The sequence below is a fragment of the Myotis davidii genome, unplaced genomic scaffold, assembly GCF_000327345.1.
Source record: "Myotis davidii unplaced genomic scaffold, ASM32734v1 scaffold79, whole genome shotgun sequence".
In the NCBI taxonomy this organism is placed as follows: domain Eukaryota; kingdom Metazoa; phylum Chordata; class Mammalia; order Chiroptera; family Vespertilionidae; genus Myotis; species Myotis davidii.
The window spans coordinates 6,978,685-6,997,525 of NW_006294339.1; the positions used below are offsets into that span (position 1 = coordinate 6,978,685).

Genomic DNA, 18,841 nt, shown 5'->3' on the forward strand with positions numbered 1-18,841 from the left:
AACTATTCTTTTTTTAAAAAATATTTTCCTATAAAAAATAATCTTGTAGTCATAGCTAACTTTCCTGGGTGACAATTCCTCATTATTTAGTATGGGATTTTCCCCCTTTGGACTTGTTTTCCCAAAATCACTATATGGGGGGCTTCATCTGCAGTATTTTCTCTAAAACCCTCAGTGGCATAATTTTATCCCATTATACAGATGAGGAAACGAAGGCCCAGAGGGCTGAAGTAGCTTCCCCAAGCTACACAACACCTAAGTGGTCGATCCAGGATCCTCACCAGGTCTAGTCTGCCTCCAGCTCCTGGGCTCCACCCATTGGCCCTCACTGCCTGCTCTCAAAGGGCACTCATTTCCTCCCATGTGCCACGATTATAGGCAGGCAAACCAGAGGCTGAATCTGGCCCCCAGATGGGCTGTGTTTGACCCACCCTGTGTTTGAAAAAAAAAAAGTTAAAATTAGTTTCCAACATTTTAAAAACTAAGAAATTGTCCATAAAAATTCAGACTTTCTGCTTCTCTAGAAAAAATAACAAAAGGATTTGGCAATCCTGGGCCCACATTCCCATGCGGCAGGAATTGGCCAGAGCTGAGAAGGCGCTGCCCCCTTTAGAAGGGGCAGGTGTCCTTCATTTCCCAGCAGTCCCCACCCAGCCTGCTTCACTCATTTCCTTTTCAGCACGACCCCTCCAGGCATTTGGATTGGAGACCCAGGCTGTGGGAAGCTTTTCAAATAACCCATCATTCCTTTTCCTCTAGCAGAATGCTGAGAGGAATGGAACGGCTTTCCAGATGGTGCATTTCTTGGTCAGTGGCTCAAAGGCTATCATGCCCACACACCTCTGGGTCTTTGCTCAGTTTTTCTTTATGCCTGGAAAACTTATAATAATTTCTTCCTTCACTTGGGAAAACTTATACCAATTCTTCAAGACTCCGGGGAGCGTTCCTTGACTTTCTCCCTTGAATATTGATTAGGATCCTACCCTCTCCCCCCAGTGGCATCTTCCCCTTACCTCTGCTTAGAATTGATCACACTATAGTGTGTGTACCTGGCATCTAGGGACACATACGGCTTAGCATTTAACATTGATAATAGTAAATATTTTAACGAGTGAGTGGATGAACCCGTGAGAACATTTATCACGGCATTTTTGATGGCTGGGTGTGTCCCTCCAGTAGCTCCATTCCATAGTCAAGATACACCGCATGCCGAGCGCAGGTTAATTTTCTCCTCCCCATCGTGGAAGGGGGAGTTGGGAGCATTACCATTCCTTTCCACCCAGAGCCACCCTTGGCTATAGTCCTGTTAGCATGAGTCACAGCTGATTTTGTATGTGAAGCGAAGGCTCTAGTGGAGGCAGTGACTTCTCCGCACCTCTCCTTGGTGTGGACAATCCCTTCATGTTGCTCCCTTCATCCCCCAAGAGAACAGAGTCCAAGACTCAAATGCGTAATCAAATAGCCTCTCTTTAGAATGTATAGACCAGGGTGCTGTGACTTTCGGACCAGATTCCTCCCCACTTTGAGCAGCGAGGACAGTGTTGTCAGCTGTTGCTAGGGCATCTGCTGAGGGTTTTCTCTCCGGGGTGGTCTGCCCATAAACAAGGCTCGTCACTGAATATATGGAGAGTTGGGGCTGATGGCCTGCCTTCAATGACCTGGATGATGAATTATTTCTTTATTGTCCTTGCACTCACATATCTGATATATGCCAAAAAGGTACCATATTCTTTTCGTTTTATAGTCCATCAAAGTAATTTTAAAAAGCAGACAGAAGAGAAAAGGACTTGGCCTGATACCTAGTAACATTTAATAAATGTCAGCTATTGTTACAATACTATATTTTGGGTTTAACTTTATGGCTTATGGCAGACTTTGACATCTGGTTTCTCTATTTGAGCTATGACATTGCCTTGTGAGATACATATTACTGTTTGCCACATTTTACAGTTGAATGCAACAAGCCTCAGGAGATGAAATGACTTATCCACAGGTGTCAGGATTGGTCTTCATGAGGGTCCTTTTGGCTCTGAATCCTGCCTTGTTTTCTTCTGCTGCACCATCCATGCTCCTTCCTCAGCTGCGTATGAGCAGGGACCAAATCTATTCATACTTGTCTGTTGTGTCCCCAGAGCCAAACACAGTGCTTGGCATTGAGAACATACTCAGTATGTATTTACTAAATGAATTCATGTTTCCTGGTCAGAGCCAGACGAAACAGCTGTGGTCGTAAAGCCCTCGTGCCCATCTCCCTGCTGCCAGCCCCCCTGACCTCTGTGCAGGCTGTTCTAGTGTAACCAGGGAGGCGAGAAAGATGGCTAAGTCCAGCTGGCTTTATGCCTACATGATATGATTTGATGTAAAGCAAACATTGCATGTAATTCTTTTCTCACACTGGCTAAAATGGAGGTCACACCTACTGGACGAAAATACCCTACAACAGACAGTGCATTTAACGTGTGTTGTGATATAGGAACTCCTTAGCAGGGTCGACCTTGTTGAGGGGAACTGTCACCTTAAATATCTGGATGCCTGGGGTAGGTAGATGCTGATTGAGGCAAGGGAAGAGGCAGCCCTAAGTCAGAACAGTTGCAAAACAGGGGATTCTTCTGGAAGGATAAGTAAATCTCATCTCTGTGGGCATGTGGGTTGGTTTCACTCTTTGTTATTGTTCTGTTATCTTAAAAATGAGTAGCAGTGTTCTGCTGTTGTAGAGATATATTCATTTCATCAGTGAAACAAACTTGTCTAGTACCTGTTATGTAGAAGGCATGGTGCCTGATGAGGGGGAGACAAGGTAGAAGGCAGAAGTGTCCTTTATCTCAAGGAGCTTCCGAGTCTAGAACTAGGTGCCAGAGGCTGTGAAAGCCATATTTTCAAGCATTTTATTAAAATTTTCAAGGATGCAAGAAAGTGGAAAGAAGTTTATGGGGAACACTCAGAACATCATGTGGATTCTGCCATTAATGTTTTATTGCATTTGCTTTCCATCTGTCAGCCCACCTAAAGTTTTTCCAGTAAGTGGAGACATCTTTACACTTGTGAATGCAGTTTGAAATATTAAAGACCCTTAATAAATTCTGTCTAAGATATTGACCCTGCTTGATTGCTATCTACAAACGTCTTCAACTCCTGCACTGAAATTTATTACATATCTACTATGTGCTTTTAAGTCTGCTATTTCATTTAATTTGTCAGAAAATCCAGTGAGGTAGATGGTATAACTTATTTTGTAGATAAGGAAGCTAAGTTGGAGGGAGTTAAGTTACTTCTGGCAATATTGGAACAGAAACTCAAGTTTTCTAACTCAAGGGAATGGATTTAAAAAGGAGTTAGTGGGTCAAACCAGTCTTTATCAAAGAAGGTCCCCCTGTCCAGTACACTGGTGAGACACCTAGAGAGAGAGAGATAGTTCTCATAGTTTACATTTCAAATAGCAGAGGACATATTTGTTTGCTTAACATTTTTTTAAAGATTTTTAGAGAGAGAGGACAGAAGAAGGAGAGAAAATGAGAGAGAGAGAGAGAGAGAGATGTGAGAGTGAAGCTGCCTCCCGCATGCCCCCTACCTGGGATCAGGAATCCTGATCAGGAATCACTCTGACAAGGAATCAAACTATCAGTCTTTCGGTGCATAGGACAATGCTAAACTAACTGATCCACACCAGCCAGGACTGACTTAACTTTTTAAGATAAAATGTGAACTCTAGCATAAAAAGTTATCAAAGTTGTCTTCAGTTAGACTCACCATTAAAGAATCATGCTTGAGATGGCGTGAGATCTGCTGTTTGTGTACCTAAGATGCATACATTCCAGCCCATCCCTCTCTGGTCTGTGACCCAGCACATTAGAATTACCTCTCAAAGACTTCACCACTTCCTCCCCTTTGCATTCACCTTCACTGTTTGTAGTTTGACAAAATGAGTAAATTACTCAACTAGTTACTTACCTCTCTGAACCCCGGAGCCCTGGAAGTACTTCTGCAGCCAAGACCTCACTCAAGGCTTTTCTCTGGGCATCAAGTGATGGCCAGCCTGCTGTTTGAATGATAGAAATGACTTAGGGATCCCCATAAAAGCCCATGTCTGTCTGAGTCCTTCCCTTATGGACAGACTTATGGATTAGGCCAAACTTGTGAGTGACCTCAGTAATAAAGGAAAGTCTAATCTCAACTCTGCAGCCTCACCAATACCCATACCTACACCCTCTTGAAAAGCTGCATGAGTCTGACTTCACCACTGACTAATGAAAAGTACTGGTCATGGCCTAGCACCAGGTCATGGTTTGGCATTTGGGAACGAGTGGTCTACATGACCTTGGAGTTTTCCTTTAATGCTGCCATTCTGTGAACCTAAGGAAGACAGGCAAGTACCAGGGCCAGAGTGAGGCCTACTGCAGTTGTCTGGCCTCAGGCCTTGTGGTCTGGCTTTGGCTGGGGGTCAGAGACAAGGCCAGGGACCTGGGAGAGAGCATGAATCACTGGGCAAATATTTTTTGAGCACCTCCCATGTCCTGGGAAGCAGCAATGGGATAGGGGTGAAGGAGGACTAGGTTTGGAGTTCCAGTTGTCAGGGTTTCACCCCAGGCTTTTCACTTACCATCTGAGTGATATTGGGCAATTCATGTCACTTATGGGCCTTATTTTCTGTCTGTGAAATGGTGTTGATGTTTATTCTATATCAGGAGATGGTGGGAGTGATATATGTTCAGCTGATGATGATGATGATGATGGCACAAGTTGACATTTGGAAGGAAAATTAAGGAGGTCTGTTTCTCATATACTTATTTCTAGATGGAGTTAAGAAAGCCAATAGGGAAGGGCAATAAAATGTGTATTGTTCTTTATGGACAACTTGGGGAGCAGGGATCATTTCTGTTGGAGCAGGTGGGAAAGGCTGGGAGAGGTCACTGCATGCAGCTAGCAAGTATAAGAGCTGGGATCTCACTCACATTTAGCTGCAGCCTGTGCTCTTTCCACAGCAGCTCACCAGCTAGGGGCTGGGGGAGGAGAGGAACCAGGGAGAGTAATTTCATCCTCGGAGGCTGCAAGCAATATTTTCAGAGCAGTTTCACTCACACTGTTAACCAGTAAGTTATAGGGTTTTGTCTTTAGCAATAAACATTCTCAGGATGCTGGCTTTAAGAATGCGTATATGTTTTAGGACCTAGCCGGTTTGGCTCAGTGGATGGAGCATTGGCCTGCGGACCAAAGGGTCCCAGGTTTGATTTCCCAGGTCAGGGGCATATGCCTGGCTTGTGGGCTCAATCCCCAGTGGGAGGTGTGCGGGAGGCAGCTGATCAATGATTCTCTCTCATCATTGATGTTTCTATATCTCTCTCCCTCTCCCTTCTTCTCTGAAATCAATAAAAATATATTTGAAAAAAGAATGGGTATATGTTTTAGAAGTGGTACTACTGAGCTCCTGCCAGAGTTGATCAAGGACATTCATTCATTCATCAACAAGCATTTATTGGAAATTTGTTTTATTCTAGGTACTTTGTTAACTCCTGGGTAAGCAGCAAATAAAGCGAAGTCCCTGTCCCCAGGCTGCTCATATTCTAGAAGAGGGACAGAACTAAGGTCACAGTGCACTGTTAGTGGAATGGAAATTTAGGTCAATCAGAAAATGTGCCGTCGTTAGGGGAGTGGAGTATGGAGGAGGCGATAGGCTGGGGGCTGACGAATGGGTTGGAGTTAGCTGAGCACTCGGGTAGGGTGACTGCTTGCAGAGGGCAGGCTGGTGGATGGAGGAGCCTGGGGAAAGGTCTGGCAATGTGAGGAAACAATGTGCAGGATCTGCAGATGCAGGATAGTGAGAGCTTAGAATGTGAGCGCAGTCCAGTGAGTCAGTCAAAAACCACCTTTTGAGTCCCCATTATGTATTCAATACTATTCATGATAGAAATCTCCTTTCTGGCATCGTAGAATGGAGCCAGTTTCCCTTGGCAACAGTTGGAGAAGAGATAGAAGCTGTTTGCCACACCTTTTCTGACTCTCTGACTTGAGGGCCTGGGCCTGACACCCTAGTGAAGACTAGCTGCGAGGGCTCCTCCCCAGGCAAGCCCTCCTCATTGCAGTCATCTCAGGACTAGACTAGACAGTGCCCCAGAGGACAGAGCCCTGAGTTAACCCCTCCTGCCCAGGAGGGTGGGACTGAGCTCCAGGCAGGGCTCTTCCCACCTCTTCTCGGGTGGGCGTGTGACTCAAAGGCGGTGACATCAGCCATGACTTCATTCACCCAGAGGAGAGACAGTGGTGACCCAGCTGGGCTCCGGCTTCTGCCTTTCCTTCTCCATGTTTTTTCTCAACGGGGACATTGTCATGGTCCTGCTATTGTTTCTCACACATCGTTTTCATTTTTAGTCTTTCACTCTTAACTTTCTTTTCCTGTCTTTCTCATTTGATTTCTCATGTTAAACCTGTTCTTTTCACCCCATTCCCTTTCTTGCATTGTCCATCTTTTGCTTTTATCTTTAATTTTATCTCCTTCTTCTTAATCTTTCTTGTTACATTTTCTTTCTTGCTCAACTTCCCTTTAGCCTCCATTTTTCTTTCTTCCTTTCTTTCCAAGCTCTTTCTCTACATAGATACTGGCTCTCCAGCCTCCAGACATCTCACCAAGTTGTTGCTGTCCTAACCTTCCTAAAACTGGATTCACAAGTGGCCCCTGCTCAGGACTGATGGTGTGGCTGCCTTCCCTTTTGCCTTGAGTGTCTAATCCAAATACAGACTTACCATTCCTGCCTTTCAGCACACATTTCCCTTCTCAAGGGTCCTTTTTTTGTGGCCAGGGATGCATTTGATGCTTTTTTCTACACTTTTGCTCAGGCAGTCACCCCAGCTTGGACTGCCCCCCATCCTATCTTCCTTGCTATTTGCCTTCCCTCTACACTAAGGTCAAACACTACCTCCTCAGTAACACTTGCCCTCTACCTCCTGCCTAGAGCAGTGTCTTTTCTTCATGGACAGGCTGCATTCTTCATTTATAAATCAGGTATTTTAGAACTTGAATTGTTCTGTACTATTTATACATTCCTGCGGAGGGCTTCATATACACAGACTCTTTGCTCTATCCACCCAGAATGCAACCTGAGGGTCGAGACCAGTTCATTCTTGCCTTTCATGGCCCACCTTCATATTTCCACAAACCTGGCTGCGAGCTGGGACTGATAGATACATTGTTGAATGGTCAATAAATATGTCATTTAAGAAATAGTTATTTCGTTTAAGAAATATTTATTTCATGTTAAGTCTAGGGATACAGATGAGTAAGTGATAGCCCCTCCCTAAAAAGAGCTAAGAGTCTAGTAGGAAAGACAGTTCTCACCATAAAATTTTAATTTGTGGAGGAAATTGAAATTCACTGGAAATGTGCCAGGATGGGCACATTAACATGTACAACCTCATTAAATGGAACCCTACTAACAATACGATGAGTGAAATAGTGTTGTAAATGAGCAAAGTGAGACCCATAGATATTAGGTGACTACTGGCCGACACAACTGAAAGTAGGAGAACCAAGGTTTGAACTAAGGTGTATCAGTCTACAAAGCCCCTGTCCTTCCTGAAGATGGAAACAGGAGTTGGAACTGACATTCTAACTAATATTAGGACAATTTCTTAAAGAGGTGCTTACAGTGTGCCAGATGTTGTTCTAAACACTTCATATCCCTTTGCTCATTTGTTCCTTCAACAACTCTATGGTGTAGGCAGTAGTATTGTTCTCTCTAATTATTATGGGACAAGGAAGTCTAAGTGAAGCTGTCCCAAGGCCGTGCACCTATGAGTCAGGATATTCACCCTTGGAATGTGGCTCTGGAGAAGACACAGCAGAATGTGCAAAGTCACCTCAGTGTAGAGTAGATATTGCATTACTTGAACTGCCACTGTATCAGCCCATTTGAAGTATCGGGGACTGTGGGGATGCTGATAGGTGAAGTCATTGACATGTGGGGTAAAGAGGAAGCCTGGAGCTAGGTCACAATAACCTTGAAGTGTTCATTGTCCTCCACAAGGGCCCTTCACAGAAGATGCAAGTAGTGTTCCTTGAAGGGATGTTGTCTGTGATGTGTTACCACGAGGTGTCCACCATAAGGAAGAGTTTATGAAGTGTTGATCTTCTTCTACAAGTTGAATAGGGAAGGTATTTCTCAGCTGTGGCTCTTGTAGGAAATGAACAGTTGTATAAACGAATAGGGAAGCCTATAGATACCGAAAGAAGCCCCAAAGAAATGCCATATTGGAACTCTAAAGTACATCCATCCTTTTTGGTTTGGAGATAAGTAAAAGTTGGCTTGAAGGACTTTTGGGGAAGAAAGAAGAGGGGGCATCCATGCACGCCAGCCTGAACTTGACACAGGTTGTCCTCAGATGTCCCAGAGCATTCAACATTAGATGGAGCACATTTCCTGCTGCATCCTCCTCTCCAGTGGTGCTTGGCAGCCATTCAGCATGGTGCTGCACTGACCCAGAAGTCCAAGCCAAGAAGTGAATGAATCCATTTTCCAATTAAAATGAAACTTCTCCAGAGGACCTGCTCACCCTGAGAAGAGAAATTTATCTTCCTGGCAGTCTGGCTTGGCTAGAAAATGTCTCTGCTCCTAAGATAGACTATGAAAAGCCATTACTTGAATGAGAAAAGAGAAACTGGGACAGTTCTTATTCACAATCTCATTTATTTATCCATTCAGTTCTCATTTCCATTTCCACAAACTTCTATTTAACTTGTACATCTCTGCTCATTCATTTTTTTTATCCATTCAGCTAATGTTATTCATCATCTATATATCAGATACAATGCTGGACCCTAGGAACAGAGAGATTGGAAAAAAAAACGCTCAGTCCCTGCCTCTTAGGAGCTTTCAGTCTAATGAGGGAGACAGGCACATGAACAGATGATGGGAAGTGCCGTGGTTGGGATATTCACAGAATATTATGGGGTGTACCATACAGGCACCTAACTCGAGAATCAGGAAAGATTTCATGGTGTGGGTAACATTTGCGTTGAATCCTAACTGATGAATACATGTTAGCCAGGGAGAGTGTTTCAGATAGGGTACACTATGAATAAAAATACAATGGTGAAAGGAAAAGCACAGTGGATGTGAGTGATGTAGTGTGGTATCTCAGAGTGATCAGAGATGAAGCTGGTGAATAAGATATGGATCATATATGTCTTGTTAATAAATTTGATCTTTCACTTCAAAGGTAGTAGAAAATGTTGAAGGGTACATAGTATACTAGATTGGAAGCTCCCTGTAGGTGGGGAGTGTGTCTGTTGTTTGCTCATTTTCTTAGCATTGAGTGTAGTACCTGAAATGTAGAGGATACCAAATAAATACTTATTTAATTAATAAATTATTTACATAGTCAATTTTACATTTTACATAAGCCATTGTATTCTAGTTGGCTATACATAGGGGTGGAGTTGGAGGGGGTAAGATTTGAAAGTTAGGGGCTGTATCAGTTAGCTCTGCTGTGTAACAAACCACCTCAAAATTGAGTGGTATAAAAAAAACACCGATTTTTTTATCCCTAGTAATTCTGCAGGTTGCTTATTGGGAGGTTGTTTATTATGCAGGTTGCTCAGAAAGATGCCTTTTCTGATTTCCACTGAATTCATTCAAGAATCTACGGAAGGCTGCTGGGTAGGTTTGGCTGATCTTGGTTTGCTCAGCTCCCTTGCATCACCTTGCACCTTGGCTGGATAGTCAGTTTTTGTTCCACATGTCCTCTCATCCTCCAGCAGGCCAGATTGCACTGACTCACATGGCAGCATTTCATTCCAGGAAGGCAAAAGCAGGGATTCATTTGAGAAGTAGCACAGTGCTGCTGCTTCATTTCATTGACCAAAGCAAGTCATAGACCAGCCCCAACACAGTTGACCCTTGAACAGCACAGTTTTAACTGTACAGGTCTACTTATACACAGACTTTTAAAAATAAATATGCAGTTGGTTCTCTGTGTCTGTACATGTCATTGTCCTGTGCCACTTTATATAAGGGACTTGAGCATACTCAGATTTTGGTATTTGCTGGGGGTCCTGGAACCAATTTCCTGTGGATACCATCAAATGACTGTCGTTAACTTTTTGGAGAGTCAAGAGTCATATGCAGATTCTCATCATTGATGTTTCTATCTCTCTCTCCCTCTTCCTTCCTCTCTGAAATCAATAAAAATATATATATAAAAGAAGAATCATATGCGGATTTTCAACTGTGCCTCTAGCACCTGTATTGTTCAAGGGTCAACTGTGTGTGTGTGTGTGTGTGTGTGTGTGTGTGTGTGTGTGTGTAAAATCTCCTTGGATTATTGCCTCTATTTCTTTTAAGAACCATGACTGATACATGGGGGTGAAGAGTTGGGAACCTCTTGATGAATTAATTGGGAATTTAAATTGGGATGATTGGATGTAAAGAATGAGAGAGAAGTATAGATGACCCTTGGGCAACTGGATCAGCTGACAATAGAAAATCAAGGAAGGGAAAACATTTTGGGGAAGATAAGATAGTTCATCCTGGGCATGCTGAGTTAGAAGTGCAGTAGGACATCCAGTAGACATGTCTCAGAGGAGAGTGTGAATGGAGTTTGAGATTTGGCACGTTATTCAGCTTGTAGTTGGTCGGAACCATGGGAGTAATTGAGATTGTCCTGAGTGTGAACAGTAAAAAGAGTAGATAGGCAAGAGCTCTGGTAGCATCGACATTAAAAGGAGCTCAAGAAGGTGGCAGATAAACAATGAGAATGGTGTGAAGGGATCCAACAGAACGAGATATTAGGAAAGGCCTCCTCAGCTTTCCACTTACCCAACTCTTCTACTTTTTTCATGTTTGTTCCAAGACTTTACATCCCAAGCCTTCCCTTCATATTAGGACTTCTTCACTTCCTTCCTCATTTCCCCCCTCCTTCCCTCCCTTTCATAGACAATATGGCCCACAAGAAGTGGTGCTATCTAGGTCACATGACACCTCCTTTTCTCCTGCCCCTTCTGCATTTTGTTAGGCTTTAGGGCAGTGGTTCTCAACCTGTGGGTCGCGACCCCTTTGGGGGTCGAACGACCCTTTCACAGGGGTCGCCTAAGACCCTCGGCAAACACATATATAAATACATATTGTTTTTGTGATTAATCACTATGCTTTAATTACGTTCAATTTGTAACAATGAAATTGGGGGTCACCACAACATGAGGAACTGTATTAAAGGGTCGAGGCATTAGGAAGGTTGAGAACCACTGCTTTAGGGAGATAGACACATGGAGTAGCACTGGGCTGGCCCACAGAGATCTGCATTTCAGTCTGTCTTTCCACTTCTCCGTGTGTGACCTTGGGACAGTCCTGGTGTGGCTCCTTTCTGGATTATAGTTTCTTAATGTGCAAGGTGAGTTTTATAATTTCTTGCCCTCCCTGCCTTAAAAAATCATACAGATCAGATGAGATCATGCATGTTAAAGTGCTTTGAAAAACACGAAGCTCTGTAGCAGTAATTAGAGTGAAACTCATTGGCTTATCAGGCCCTCTACATTATTGCATTTAATTCTCACAATATCCCTTTGAGTTAGATGCTAGTAATAGGGCATTTGAGGAAACTGGAGCCTAGAGAAATTAATTTGCTTAAAGCTACACAGCTGGGAAGTGGTGAGGACAATAATTAAACTCAGGACTGCCTGACTCCGAGGTTCTTAGTGCCCACATACCAAAACCTTGTTCTCCTAATGCATGTGGTGGTATCGCATTCCTGGGCCAAGTCTGCTCTGCTGAATATGATCAGTTTTCTTGTCAGTGATAACATTTTTATGGTTGGGAGATCCACTCTAGTGTGGATTATAAATTTACCTTTCTGTACAACAGAAGGGCTCTAGGGGAGGTGGTGACGGGAGGGAGGATGTGTGCAGAGATCCACTTCTTGAAAATCAAAAAATTGAAATTACATTATGGAATTATTTTATTTTACAAATAAATTCTATGAAGGTACTGTTAAATCCTCCTCTAATAGGGGTAACCTTAACTTTTCAGTTCAGGTTTTTGTTTCTGGGGTGCCACTCTTCCACAGTAGCTTAGCTATTTATTTTACTTGACCTTTTGGCTTCAGCTCAAATCTCTCTCCTATGAAGCCTTTTCTAGCCACCCCGACCCCAAGTCCTTTCTCTCCTCTGAATTCTGTGATTACTCATTAGAGGCAGCAATGTGACCACACTCAAAATATTGTGATAAAGTTATACGGCTGACTCACCCAAACCGTGGTGTTGGACTCATTACATATTGTCATACATCATCTTAAATTAATTACCTTTTCCTTTGCGCACATCTTTCTTCAGCTCCGCTTTGACTTTAAAAGGGTTTAACTTTAAATTTCTTTATACCTCTTGAAACTTTTTGCATTTTTTCCCCCATGAGTCAGCTAGCTGGCTTCTGCCCTCCAGGAGTTTGTCATTTTGAGGTGCATTTAGGCACATGAATATATGATTAAGATATAACAAAGGATGGAGAGATTCACTGGAAAGGTGACATTTGAACTGGATTTGAAGCAAAGGTAGAAGTCTGGGGCAAGATGGGCAAGTCAATCCAAGTAGAGGCATTAGCTCCCATAGAGACATGGGCATATAAAAATGCATAATGCACTTGGGGAAGTGAGAGAAATGAGGTGAGAGCAGGGTGGAGAGAGCTAGGAGAGGGTGATGGCAGATATATCCAGAAGAATTCATAAAAAATAATGGCCACGTTGGAGCCAGGTTCTTAAGTGTCCTGAGAACCATGCCAAGGAGATAAAATGTGGTTTTAGGCCATGAGGAACTGTCGAACCATTTTCAACAAAGGAACAGAGGGATGAGTTTAAGTTTTTAGAAATATCTGCCTTTAGTAGCACAAACCTCTCAGTGTGTCTGTCTATCTGACTTGCAATATGTCCGGTGCTAGATCTTTCTCTCTGTGAATAGGAGTTGGAAACACACAATTGTTTCATTCACTCTGGGAAGTTTCTGGTTGGGGTTTATGACCCACTTTATGTTTTTCGCATCATTTTTCTTTTAAGAACAACATCTAAGGATTAAGTTTCTTCCTGATACAGCTTTCCTCTCTGGACCATCAGCCTGTGCCCTAATTTGGAGTCTTGAATGCAGAGTGAGGATAAGGCTTTGATTTTTTATGGATTGTTGTGCTGGAGAACAGCGTCGTGAGTATTCGGAATGTTTGGGCAGGATCATTTATTGGGTGAGGAGTTAGGGAGCTCTGTTCCCTCCCTTTTATTCACTGCCCACAGCAGACAGCCCAGACAGAATCCCTTTGCAATTAATAACAAAATACTTGGATGACCCTTTTGGAACTGGTCATCCCTGCTTTCTCAAACTGCTCCTAGACCCTGGTGTCTCCCGACATGCCTTGCAGTATCTGCTTCATTTTTCATACAAGTTCCCACAGTGTCCAGAAGCCACCAGAGACCTCATTGCCTCCTCACACACCACAGTGAGAGGGGGTGGAGAGAGTGCTAAGTCTCCCTGCCCCGAGGCCTAGGTGGCTGCTGCCTGGCCTTGAGTCTTGGATATGCTGTCCTACCTCCACCCTCTGCTGAGAACTGCAGCTGTGTGAGCTTTGGGTAGTGCCTCCTTCCAAGAAGTGCTGTTGTTTTATGAAGTAATACAGGATTTTTTTAAAAAAAAGTCAAGAGTTGTTCCTTTGGTTGCTTTCAAGCCTGGGGGATTGCTTGCTCAAAGGATTTTTATTGGAATGCAGAAGTCGTATTGCCAAGTCACACACCCCAAATCATGGCTGATGTCTTTTTTTTTCTTTTCTTAAAAAGACTCATTTCTGTTAGTTGCTTGGTAACTGGAGATTAGACTTACCCCATTTGGCACAGAGCTCAACTAGCTTGAACTGGACTTAGCTATTGTGTGATGGGATACACTAACATTGGTGTGTGTTGAGACTTGCTCTATGCTCTCTCTAACCCACCTACCCTGTGTGCAGGCAGGTTGTTATTAGGTACAGAAAAGTTAAGTGAGTTGCCCAGGATGGAAAGTGAAAATCTGAAATTAATGTATATATATATATATGTGTGTGTGTTTGGGAGGGCTTTTCTTTTATTTTTTATTTTTCCTTCTGTAAAGAATGACAATAGCTTCTTACATGACCCTTCTCAAAGGCCAAAACCCATCCTCCGACAGATCTGGACCTTGGGGTGGTGGTGACTGTGGCATAATGGAGGATGTCACTTTAGTGCTGGCAGTCCTGTATGACATTGGGCTAAGCCCTTGTCATTGGAACCACAGTTTCTGCATCCTCCCTATGCGACTATTATATATCACCTACACACCCCCGAATCCCTCTGAGAATCAGGTGAGACGAGGCACATGGGAGCACTATTCTACGCTGTGGGGAATATAAGAGGGCAGTCACTGTGTCTTGAGATGTAGGCCTAGTGGTTACAAGGACAGAATTAATTCAGTAAGATTGAGACCCTCGGCTGGGACTGAACTAACTGGGGAAAGGAAGAGATGGTGAGATTTTCCCAATGGAACTAGATTAAAAAATTCATCCACAGGGGCTCATAGGCCCTTGGCCAGAGTGGCATTTGATGAGCAAGCATTCATGAATCTGGTGGCCCAATGTGAGGACAGTGTGGGATCTTCACAGGTGGTCTGGCAGCCTCTCGGAGTGAGGGGATCAAGGTTCTGGAGACATTGCCTCTCATCCAACAAACTCACCCTTCCCTCTGCTGGCTCAGCTCCAGGCTGCTCTTGTAGCGAAAGCAGGGACCATTGTCGTCTTGCCCTCTAGACCTCAGACTCCTAAGAAGATGTTGTTTCTGGTTTCTCATCCTGTAGAGAGCATGAACTGGGGTCCTTGGCTTTGATCAATGAAGCAGACGTGATCTCAGGAATAAATGATGCTCCTGGCTGTCTTGTGTCTCCTACCTGCAGTGTGTGTCTTTTTGGCAAGAGGCCTGAAGTTCTCTCTGAGATGTTCGGCTTGGGAGCCATTGTCCACAGTGGCTGTCTGCGTGGCCACAGGCTGAAAGCTCTCATTGTGCGTGATCTTTCATGACCCCACAGATCTAACAGAAGCAGTTGTTTTCTGAGTTTTGGAAGTTTGCTCAGCTCTGGCTTGAAGCCCTGGTTTTGCTGCCGTGGCCTTAGTGGTCCATTTCTGGTGACTGGCCTTGGAAGAGAGCCCATTAGAGGAGGCAGCCTCTTCTCTTTTTCTCTGAGAACCAATCACGGAAGCCACAAAGCACGTGGAAAGAGATTCGTTGGAATACCAGGAGGCACACTAGTTTTACTAGCTTGACTCACATACTAGTTTCATTGGCTACCATTTTTTGCTTGCGATCTGTTGGTGTGTAAAGATATCACTAGTTCATAGTTGTTTCAGGCGTATTTAGTCAACTTCAAGTTTTGTTGTTTTGCTTAGCATTAACGTATGTGAATATTCAAAGAGAAGTTTAGACCTCTCTAGATAGATCTATCTAAATGCTTAGGAACTTAAAGAAATAAACAACAACAAGAAGAGAAAGTGGGCTGTTCCCACCAGAGCCCTTTTGATGTTCCTGTTGTTTTAAAGGAACCCTGTATCTGGGGTAGTATTCAGTTTCTCTGTTGTGCATAGATGCCTGTGTTCATGTTGTTGTGGAGGGGAAGGAGGACACAGAAAGAACTCATAGAATTGGAGGGCAGACATTCATAAAGTCTAGCTGTATGTCTGTGAAATGGATGTGATAACACTCAGGGCTTCTGTATTGTTCTGAGGAGACACCACATCTGGAAGCTCTTTGTAAGCTCTGAAGCCCTCTCCACCTGAGAGACCAGGAGGGGAAACTGAGCAGTTTGGTTGCTCAACAGTTATTTATTGCGTGCCTCCAATGTGTCACCCTCCGGCAGATACTGGCCTGTGTCTCTTCTGAACTTGTGAACTGTTGCCCTCAGGGTCCCCAAGTCCCCATGTGCTTATGATAGAGTCTTTGTTCTTGTGGCCTGATGGGGAGGTGATCATTGAAACCAAGGCATGGACAGTGCCTGGGTGGTAGGAAACCTTCTTTGCTATTGCTTCTAGTCTGTTTTCCGCTTCTCTTTATGAAGTTCTACTTCTCCAGGTACAGGAGATGGCCACCTCACTGTTTTCAAGTTTACCTCTCCTCCAGTTTCATTCATAGGCAGAAATTAAATAACTCCATTGGATCCTGATTCTCCCTTCCTGGGAGATGAGAGCTGATTGGCTCAGGTCACATGTCCATCCTGGTCCAGAGAAGGGGAGTGGAATTGCATAGTTTGTACCTCACAACTAAGGGTCCAATCCTGTGTAGGGGGAGGAGAAAGATCGTCACGGGACATCCTGGTGAATAAATTGACAAGGTCCTTGACCTCATGGAGCTTAAAGTGCAGCAGGAAAGAATGACATTCACACATAATTGTGTGGTGGTATCAAGAGCCAGGCCTGGCCTAGTAGAAGATCCTGGAAGGCCTCCCCCGGGAAGGATGGACAGGGTTAACCCCAGGAGGCTGGGCGACATGGGCCCTGGGAGGGTATGGGGTGGTGGGTGAGGAATGAATGTTCCGGGTGGGTTCCCCAGAGGAAAGAAAACCCCCAGTGGCAAGAAAAACACTGACCCCCATTGGCAACTTTGAAGGAACAAATGTTTTAAAAACTTACAATAATAACTTCATTATATGCCACTCTCCTTGGCTTAGATTGGAAGTTCTTTGATGGCAGGAATCATTTGGAACCAGTTGGTCTGGGGAGAATTTTACACAGGCAGGACATGTTCATCTCAAGCATCAATTTCTTAGTGTGGTTTTCTTGCCAGCATACAGCTGTTCAGCTTTGAAATCTTGTATGTCTTGCAGCATATCCTTTGGCCCTTCACTGGGAAGATGGATTACACACCTTCACAGAGTGTGTTTCCAACCCCTCCAGGTTGGCAAAGGGGGATAAAAGGGAAATTGTGGTCATTTTTGGAAGAATCAATAATCGCCAATTTTTCTTTCCTATATAGGTACACTGCTTTTATATCACCTCCTCTCTCAGCCCCTGAACAGATGTTTTATTGGGCATTGTTGGCTATGCTTTTGTTTTGAAAATTTTGAGACATTATTGAAAGAGGAGAGGGGTAGAGAAAAGAGCCCGTAATTGATTCTAATATATATTTTATTTGGCAGAACTTGAGAGAGACTTGCTGGGATAAGGCGGGACATTTCTTTGATCTCCCAGACTTCTTATCGTGGAAGGCAACAGGTGTCACAGCACGGTATGTTAATTACAAGTTAGGTTCTATTTGCGCTCATCCATTCTCGGGTGTCTGTATATGTATTGTTTTCTTAACTCGCTTTGACTAGACACACTGTTTGTACATCTGCATGCGATTTTGCATACTTGAAACATCTTGAATCCATCTTCCACCTTCACTGCACATGCCCAAGCACCACTATTCCTAGGAGACCCGGAATGTGATATCCAAGGTGAAGACCATTCATTGAAATTGGACCCATTTGAAAGAGACATGGACAGTCCATTATGAAATGTGACGGTTTTTCCAAAGGTACTTTTTACATAGTGAGTAAAAGGAAAATATATTTTTTGGCCCCTAAAATAAGGCAAGAGATATATATTTTTTAATATTTTTTTTAAATTTTTCAATTACAATTGATACACAATATTGTATTAGTTTCATGTATACAACATAGTGTCAGACATTTATAAGCTTACCAGAGGCCTGGTGCATAGATTTGTGCACTGGTGGGGTCCTTCAGCCTGGCCTGACCCTCTCACAATCTGGGACCCCTCAGGGGATGTTGGAGGCACGGATTTGGCCCGATCCCCACAGGCCAGGTTGAGGGACTCCACCAGTCACTAATCTGTGCACTGGGCCTCTAGTGTTCATATAAGATCTTTGGTTAATCGATTCCCGCCCTTCTCCCTCCCTGCTTCCTTCTGAGATTCATCAGTCTGTTCCATGTTTCCATGTCTGTGCATCGAGCATCTGCATCCTAGTTGTCAGTGTGTGTCATAGCTAATGTTCAAACAGTTGCTTAGGCATATATATATATGAAGTCATCATCCCAATAAGTCTAATACCCATCTGACACATTGCATAGTTATACTAGTATTGAATATATTCCCTATGCTGTACTTTACATCTTTGTGACTGTTTTCATAACTGTCAATTTGTACTTCTTAACCCCTTCTTTTTTTCACCCATAAGAGATATGTTTTTTAAGGAAGCTGAGTGGGTGTCTAATGAACATATTTTGCTTTCTATATTAATGTACCCGAATCATTGCAGAGCGTAGAGGTATATATATATGTTGAAGTCAACAATAATTTTTCAAAAAGTATGAATGTTATACATAAGTATGTGCTACATGGCAAAGACAATTAAAAGAACACTCATTGAGTGTAAAATTGTGGCTGCTATTATTAAGAGTGGATGTGTGCATGGATCTCCATATGTACATATGGATATACATGAGCAGGTTTGACAGGCAATCTTAAATTATACACATCTGTTGTCATTCTGACCTCAGATTTCAGGGGATGCACAAGGGGGAGCTGCAGGGCGGGGAGGGGCCTTCTCATCTTGAAAATGATATAGAATCTGTATTGAGCAAATCTGTGAGGAAGAGGATCCATTCCCAGAGGACAGAGAAACCTATATAAATACGTATCTTTGCAGAGGCAGGTGTTGTATCTTAAAGTCAGCTCATTCAGAAAGGGCTAACTCTTCCTGTTTTTCTTTTTATTCAAACTCAAGGGACTCTGGGAATAGGAGCCCTGTTTTTGAAGTGCTCTTTGTATTTGTCTCATTTTTTACACTTTGGACCTTTCTCTTAGGGAGTTGTTAAGAATGTGGTGGTTCA

At 43.4% G+C, this 18,841-nt stretch overlaps 1 protein-coding gene across 6 annotated transcripts in view; it reads left to right on the forward strand.

Moving 5' to 3' along the window:
- FGGY (FGGY carbohydrate kinase domain containing) overlaps nt 1-18,841 on the forward strand; it is a 408,675-nt gene that overhangs the window by 55,081 nt on the left and 334,753 nt on the right. For all 6 annotated transcript variants that reach the window (XM_006768373.2, XM_015566976.1, XM_006768371.2 and 3 more), the window contains one exon: nt 17,144-17,232. In XM_006768373.2, coding sequence (XP_006768436.1) covers nt 17,144-17,232 — 89 coding nt within the window. The remainder of the gene's footprint in view (nt 1-17,143; nt 17,233-18,841) is intronic.